We start from the raw sequence: 8,164 nt of genomic DNA, 5'->3' as shown, positions 1-8,164 counted from the left end.
TAAGCGCTCAATAAATACGATTGATGATGATGATGAAATACAGGCGCTCAGTTCAGCGCCCTGCACAGAGGAAGCGCTCAATAAATAGGATGGAATGAATGAATGAATGAATGAATGAATGAATGAATGAATGAATGAATGAATGAATGAATGAATGCCCAGGGGCCGAGGCCTGTCCCTCCGGGCCCGAGCCTGGCGTGCCTGGCGCTCACCATCGAGAGGGCGGCCGGCCCAGAGCGGCCCCGCCTCACCATCGAGTGGGAGGCCCAGAGCGTCCGCAGCTTCCGGCCCCGCGGCGGAAGTGAGGCGGCCCGCGCCGGAAGTGAGGCGGCCCGCGCCGGAAGTGAGGCGGCCCGCAGACGGGAGGCCCGCGACGACCGACATGCCTGTGAGTTGTTTTCGCGCTCAGGACCGCCCTGGGCCTGAGGAGCAGGAGGAACAGCATGATTAATTTATTTAGTTTACTTCTACATACATATTCTATTTATTTTATTTTGTTAATATGTTTTGTTCTCTGCCTCCCCCTTCTAGACTGTGAGCCCGCTGTTGGGTAGGGACCGTCTCTAGATGTTGCCAACTTGGACTTCCCAAGCGCTTAGTCCAGTGCTCTGCACCCAGTAAGCGCTCAATAAATACGATTGAATGAATGAATGAGTGCCATTATTATTCTTATTATTCTCTGTACCTCAGTTCCCTCAGCTGTAAAATGGGGATGAAGACTGTGAGCCCCAAGAGGGACAACCTGAGGGGTAGGGACCGTCTCTATATGTTGCCAACTTGTCCTTCCTAAGCGCTTAGTACAGTGCTCTGCACGCAGGAAGCGCTCAATAAATATGATTGAATGAATGAATGAGTGCCATTATTATTATTATTCTCTGTACCTCAGTTCCCTCAGCTGTAAAATGGGGATGAAGACTGTGAGCCCCACGGGGGACAACCTGATGGGTAGGGACCGTCTCTATATGTTGCCAACTTGCCCTTCCCAAGCGCTTAGTACAGTGCTCTGCACGCAGGAAGCGCTCAATAAATACGATTGAATGAATGAATGAGTGCCATTATTATTATTATTCTCTGTACCTCAGTTCCCTCAGCTGTAAAATGGGGATGAAGACTGTGAGCCCCACGGGGGACAACCTGATGGGCAGGGACCGTCTCTAGATGTTGCCAACTTGTCCTCCCCAAGCGCTTAGTACAGTGCTCTGCACACAGGAAGCGCTCAATAAATACTATTGAATGAATGCCATTATTATTATTATTCTCTGTGCCTCAGTTCCCTCAGTTGTAAAATGGGGATGAAGACTGTGAGCCCCAAGGGGGACAACCTGATGGGTAGGGACCGTCTCTAGATGTTGCCAACCTGTCCTTCCCAAGCGCTTAGTACAGTGCCCTGCACACAGTAAGCGCTCAATAAATACGATTGAATGAATGAATAAATGTCATTAGTATTATTCTCTGTGCCTCAGTCCCCTCAGCTGTAAAATGGGGATGAAGACTGTGAGCCCCACGGGGGACAACCTGATGGGCAGGGACCGTCTCTAGATGTTGCCAACTTGTCCTTCCCAAGCGCTTAGTACAGTGCTCTGCACGCAGGAAGCGCTCAATAAATATGATTGAATGAATGAATAAATGGCATTATTATTATTCTCTGTACCTCAGTTCCCTCAGCCGTAAAATGGGGATGAAGACTGTGAACCCCACGGGGGACAACCTGATGGGTAGGGACCGTCTCTAGATGTTGCCAACTTGTCCTTCCTAAGCGCTTAGTACAGTGCTCTGCACGCAGGAAGCGCTCAATAAATACGATTGAATGAATGAATGAATAAATGGCATTATTATTACTCTCTGTGCCTCAGTCCCCTCAGCTGTAAAATGGGGATGAAGACTGTGAGCCCCACGGGGGACAACCTGATGGGTAGGGACCGTCTCTATATGTTGCCAACTTGTCCTTCCTAAGCGCTTAGTACAGTGCTCTGCACGCAGGAAGCGCTCAATAAATATGATTGAATGAATGAATGAGTGCCATTATTATTCTTATTATTCTCTGTACCTCAGTTCCCTCAGCCGTAAAATGGGGATGAAGACTGTGAGCCCCAAGGGGGACAACCTGATGGGCAGGGACCGTCTCTGTACTTTGCCAATTTGTCCTTCCCAAGCGCTTACTACAGTGCTCTGCACACAGGAAGCGCTCAATAAATACGATTGAATGAATGAATGAATAAACGCCATTATTATTACTCTCTGTGCCTTAGTTCCCTCAGCTGTAAAATGGGGATGAAGACTGTGAGCCCCACGGGGGACAACCTGATGGGTAGGGACCGTCTCTAGATGTTGCCAACTTGTCCTTCCCAAGCGCTTAGTACAGTGCCCTGCACACAGTAAGCGCTCAATAAATACGATTGAATGAATGAATAAATGTCATTAGTATTATTCTCTGTGCCTCAGTCCCCTCAGCTGTAAAATGGGGATGAAGACTGTGAGCCCCACGGGGGACAACCTGATGGGTAGGGACCGTCTCTATATGTTGCCAACTTGTCCTCCCCAAGCGCTTAGTACAGTGCTCTGCACACAGTAAGCGCTCAATAAATACGATTGAATGAATGAATAAATGTCATTAGTATTATTCTCTGTGCCTCAGTCCCCTCAGCTGTAAAATGGGGATGAAGACTGTGAGTCCCACGGGGGACAACCTGATGGGTAGGGACCGTCTCTAGATGTTGCCAACTTGTCCTTCCCAAGCGCTTAGTACAGTGCTCTGCACCCAGTAAGCGCTCAATAAATACGATTGAATGAATGAATAAATGCCATTATTATTATTCTCTGGGCCTCAGTCCCCTCAGCTGTAAAATGGGGATGAAGACTGTGAGCCCCACGGGGGACAACCTGATGGGTAGGGACCGTCTCTAGATGTTGCCAACTTGTCCTTCCCAAGCGCTTAGTACAGTGCTCTGCACCCAGTAAGTGCTCAATAAATACGATTGAATGAATGAATAAATGTCATTATTATAATTCTCTGGGCCTCAGTCCCCTCAGCTGTAAAATGGGGATGAAGACTGTGAACCCCACGGAGGACAACCTGATGGGTAGGGACCGTCTCTATATGTTGCCAACTTGCCCTTCCCAAGCGCTTAGTACAGTGCTCTGCACGCAGGAAGCGCTCAATAAATACGATTGAATGAATGAATGAATAAACGCCATTATTATTACTCTCTGTGCCTTAGTTCCCTCAGCTGTAAAATGGGGATGAAGACTGTGAGCCCCACGGGGGACAACCTGATGGGTAGGGACCGTCTCTAGATGTTGCCAACTTGTCCTTCCCAAGCGCTTAGTACAGTGCTCTGCACCCAGTAAGCGCTCAATAAATACGATTGAATGAATGAATAAATGTCATTATTATAATTCTCTGGGCCTCAGTCCCCTCAGCTGTAAAATGGGGATGAAGACTGTGAACCCCACGGAGGACAACCTGATGGGTAGGGACCGTCTCTATATGTTGCCAACTTGCCCTTCCCAAGCGCTTAGTACAGTGCTCTGCACGCAGGAAGCGCTCAATAAATATGATTGAATGAATGAATGAGTGCCATTATTATTATTATTCTCTGTACCTCAGTTCCCTCAGCTGTAAAATGGGGATGAAGACTGTGAGCCCCAAGGGGGACAACCTGATGGGTAGGGACCGTCTCTATATGTTGCCAACTTGTCCTTCCCAAGCGCTTAGTACAGTGCCCTGCACACAGTAAGCGCTCAATAAATACGATTGAATGAATGAATGAATAAATGACATCATTGTTATTCTCTGTGCCTCAGTTCCCTCAGCTGTAAAGTGGGGATGAAGACTGTGAGCCCCACGGGGGACAACCTCATCACCTTGTAACCTCCCCGGTGTTTGGCACATAGTAGGCGCTTAATAAATGCCATTATTATTATTATTATACTAAGCACCTAACAAATACCATCATTATTATAGTTAGAGAAGCAGCGTGGCTCAGTGGAAAGAGCCCGGGCTTTGGAGTCAGAGGTCACGGGTTCAAATCCCAGCTCCGCCAACTGTCAGCCGTGTGACTCTGGTGAAGTCACTTCACTCCTCCGGGCCTCAGTTCCCTCATCTGTAAAACGGGGATTAAGGCCATGAGCCCCCCGTGGGACAACCTGATCACCTTGTAACCTCCCCAGTGCTTAGAACAGTGCTTTGCACATAGTAAGTGCTTAACAAGTACAATCGTTATTGTTAGTTTTATTCTCTGGGCCTCAGTTACCTCATCTGGAAAATGGGGCAACCTGATCACCTTGTGACTACCCCAGCGCTTAGAGCAGTGCTTGTCACACACTAAGCGCTTAACAAATACCATTATTATTAAGTGCTTACCGTGTGTCAGGCACACTAAGCGCTGGGGTGGATAGAAGCTAATCAGGTTGGACACAGTCGCTGCCCCACGAGGGGCTCCCAGTCTCAATCCCCATTTTGCAGATGAGGGAACTGAGGCACAGAGAAGTGAAGCGACTTGCCCAAGGTCACACAGCAGATAAGGGGTGGAGTCGGGATTAGAACCCACGACCTTCCGACTCAGGCCGGTGCTCTATCCGCTATGCAATGCCACACTGCTTTAAGCGCTTACTACGTGCCAAGCACTGTTGTAAGCAAAGGTGCCGGGAGCGGGGCTGTCAGCCTGCCTTCCCCTCCCTGGAAGTGAGTTTTCCTTTTACTTATAAACAACTACGAAGGTTCAGCGTGGCCTGGGGGAAAGAGCGAGAACAAGGAGCGGGGAGACCCCGACTTGAGAACAGTGTTTGGCACATAGTAAACACTTAACAAATACCATTATTATTATTATTGTTGTTATTATTATCCTAGCTCTGCCCCCAGCCGGCCGTGTGACCTTGGGCCAGTCACTTAGCCTCCCTCTGGGACTCCGTTCCACCATCCGCTCTATCTCCAGATGCAAAGGGATAGGGATTCAGCCCCACCCGGTAATCTTGTGCTGCGTCTTTTTCAGCGTTTAGCACAGTGCTGGGTACCTGTGTTGATTCCTGTGTACTTGTTTTGATGTCTGTCTCCCCCACCCCGCCCCGCTAGACTGAAAGCCCGTTGCGGGCAGGGATCGTCTCTATCACTGTATTGTACTTTACAAGCGCTTGGTACAGTGCACTCCACATAGCTCTCAATAAATATGATTGATGAGATAAAGTGTTTAATAAACACCATAATCATTATTCTAGGCTGTAACTGCCTCCTCCAGAAGGGTTAAGAGCAGAGATTAAAGTGAAGGCTAGAGTCACTCCTTCCTTGTACTCTTTCCCAGCTACCATTTCAGAAACTGAAAAGGCAGTGGTGGTTGTCTTATTGCTGCAAGTTTAAAATTCATGCGACTTACCTAAATCCACAGTGAAACTCCTGTAAATAATACATCTACAGAATAAAAACTGTGAGCCCCACGTGGGACAACATGATTACCCTGGATCTACCCCAGTGCTTAGAACGGTGCTTGGCACAGAGTAAGCGCTTAACAAATGCCATTATTATCATTATTAAGAGTGTTGTCTGTGGGGAGACACAGACACAAAATTACATACATATGGTAGGAAACAAAGGGAATAATACAAATAAAATTTAGTAAATTTGGCCTTATGAGAAGTGGTCCGAGTCCCCCAGTATATTCAAGTTCCTCACCCGAGTGAAGTCGTAATAACGTGTCTTTTCTGCTCTTCTGTCTAGTTGGCTAAAGACTTAGTGCATCCATCCTTAGAGGATGAGAAGAAGAAACACAAAAAGAAACGGCTGGTTCAGAGTCCAAATTCTTACTTTATGGATGTAAAGTGCCCAGGTAAAACTTTTCTGAAACCTCGCATCTTCTTTATTAGAATCAGAGCTTTTTTTGTAGGGACACATGAGCTGTGTCTTCCTGAGGCCATTCTAACGGCAGGGTTGAAAAAAGAAACTACCAATAGAGGGATTTTCTCCGACTACTTCAGCAAGCTAGGACTCATCCGCATTAACTTGAGCTGGTTCAGACGGGGAATTCCTTCCCAAAAGCCGGGTCTTCGGACCTCCTGTTTGGCTTGATTGTTTGCCGGGTTTACAGCTGCTGCCTAGGAGCTGTCAGCTCCAGTTTGCCCCCCTCAACGCACTGTCTGCCCACCTGGATCCTGAAGCTCCCTGTGGTCAGTTGCCGTGACAAAGCGGAGACCTGGGAGAATCCCAAATGTTACCCACCCGCTATGGTTCCTGGAAAGGGCTCAGAAGCGGAACACTCCTTCCTTAAGCGATAGTCCCACTTGAAAAGTCTGAGTAGTGTTCATATTAACTAGAAGCCCAACATTCGAAGGCCCTTACGCAGTCGCTGTAAAAATGTGCCTGTTCTGGGCAGATAGGGCACATGGCGATGCAAACCTAAACATCCTGTACTTAGATCCGAGGTGTTGGAATTCAGGGAAGTTACAGAACTCTGAGTGAAAATAACATTTCCCAGTAAGAGTGCCTGCTGTCGGCCAAATATTGTTGTTTAGTGCTTCGCTTTCCCTTTTTTCAATTTGGTAACCTAGCAACTTATCAGACTCTCTTGTTGAGCCTTCAAGCTGTTTAAACAGTGAATTTTCCTTTTAAAAATGCAACGTAAATGGCGTCTTGCCCTTTTAAAGCACTGGGTTTTTGTTGGGGCAGGCTTTTGATTTGAAAAATGCTAGATGCTACATTTCCCCCCCTCTCATTCAACCAATGCTCCCTTCTAGGCTGCTACAAGATCACCACGGTGTTCAGCCATGCCCAAACGGTGGTTTTGTGTGTTGGCTGCTCAACTGTGTTGTGCCAGCCAACAGGAGGAAAGGCCAGGCTCACAGAAGGTACAAATGGTCATTTTCTCATGCAGTTGCCAGACTATGAGTTCACGCTTTCAAGGCCGTGTGTTAAATTAAGAATATAGAACGTTGTGATCTTCATAAAACATTAGTGATCTTTCCCCCACCATGTCTAGTTAACATTTCTTAAAGTTGCTCTGTTTGGCTTACCTTTGGAAATATAGCAGAATTAGAGATGCGGATTGTTTAGGTAAAGAAACAGTGGGTGCCCACTAAAAGAGTTAAATCATGGGACCTTTTTCTTTTTTCCCCAAACTACTTTGTTTCATATAGATGTGTAACTTTAGCTAAGCCTTCTAGAAACAAATACACACACATACGCACCTTTGGAGCTCTTCCTCTCCTCCTGGGGCCGGGGAGTGAGCTACAGAGTCTCCTCCCCGACTGCAGCCACCACTCTGGGAGGTCTGAATGAACAGAGATTTTGGTAAACTCTCAATGGCTTGTTGATGAAATGCTCTCAACTTCTTAGAAAAAACAGGGTTGGACAAAGTGGGAAGCAAGAGATTATCTTAAGCTTTTGAAATGCAAGGAGGCTATAGACACGTGGACAGGGAAGAGTTTTACAAACTCTCTTATAGTGCACTCTCCTAAGCGCTTAATACAGTACTCTGCACATAGTAAGCACACAGTAAGTACGATTGATTTTTTGAGTCTTCCTATAAGGAGGGGTTTATGCCCATTGCCCTTCAGTTATAAAAGGGGTATTTTATTCCCCCTCTGGCAGATGTTCTCTGGACAGTCGGAATCCGGGAAGGACTTCCCAGTCAAGCCTTTTTTCCCCGCAAGAGTACTGAAGCCTTGCTCTTAGGAAAGGGGAGCTTATCTCCCATCATAATACTTCACTTTTGGAATTTGTGACGATGGAATGGCCCTGAATAGGGTTGGATTTGAATAGAACTGCTCAGAAGATAGGGCAGCTATTACATTCTCTGTGGGCCACAAATAAGGCATTAGATTTTATCTGGTAGGATTTCTGTAAGAGGGTAAATTTAGCCTTTACTGCAGTTTCTTTCACTGTAAATATTTAAGGCAGAACACCCTAAAACTTGTGCAGCGTAGGAGCTTTTAAAGGATCCTTTTGTCTAATATTTTCTCCTGCGGTTTTCATTTCTAGGATGCTCATTTAGAAGAAAGCAACACTAATGATCCATTCATCCAGTCTGACTCTATGTAACACTCAGCCTTATCTGTTCAGCAACAGCAGTTAATTCAACAAGTTAGTATAATTACATATGACTTTGTATACACCAGTGATCTCCTGTTTTGGAACCCGTTTTTCAATAAAGTTTTGATTATATGCAACTTTTTTCTT

The 8,164-nt window shown here is 46.5% G+C and overlaps 1 protein-coding gene across 1 annotated transcript; it reads left to right on the top strand.

Annotated features, from left to right (window-relative positions):
* Positions 1–338: 338 nt before the first annotated feature.
* On the top strand, positions 339–8,154 carry RPS27L (ribosomal protein S27 like). Its single transcript, XM_038746514.1, has 4 exons — positions 339–388; positions 5,711–5,819; positions 6,724–6,834; positions 7,967–8,154. The coding sequence occupies exons 1-4, from the start codon at positions 383–385 to the stop codon at positions 7,993–7,995; spliced, it is 255 nt and encodes an 84-aa protein (XP_038602442.1). The 5' UTR covers positions 339–382; the 3' UTR covers positions 7,996–8,154.
* The last annotated feature ends 10 nt before the right edge of the window (positions 8,155–8,164 follow it).

Source organism: Tachyglossus aculeatus, chromosome 5 (genome assembly GCF_015852505.1).
Source record: "Tachyglossus aculeatus isolate mTacAcu1 chromosome 5, mTacAcu1.pri, whole genome shotgun sequence".
NCBI classification, from domain to species: domain Eukaryota; kingdom Metazoa; phylum Chordata; class Mammalia; order Monotremata; family Tachyglossidae; genus Tachyglossus; species Tachyglossus aculeatus.
Note: the sequence above shows the minus strand (reverse complement) of the source record. Positions and strands in the feature narration are given on the sequence as shown.

What these genes read in the sequence shown, in the direction of transcription:
- RPS27L (XM_038746514.1), top strand. An exon ending in TATGGATGTAAAGTGCCCAG is followed by an intron (nt 5,820 to 6,723) that starts GTAAAACTTTTC and finishes GCTCCCTTCTAG; the next exon opens with GCTGCTACAAGATCACCACG. An exon ending in AAAGGCCAGGCTCACAGAAG is followed by an intron (nt 6,835 to 7,966) that starts GTACAAATGGTC and finishes TTTCATTTCTAG; the next exon opens with GATGCTCATTTAGAAGAAAG.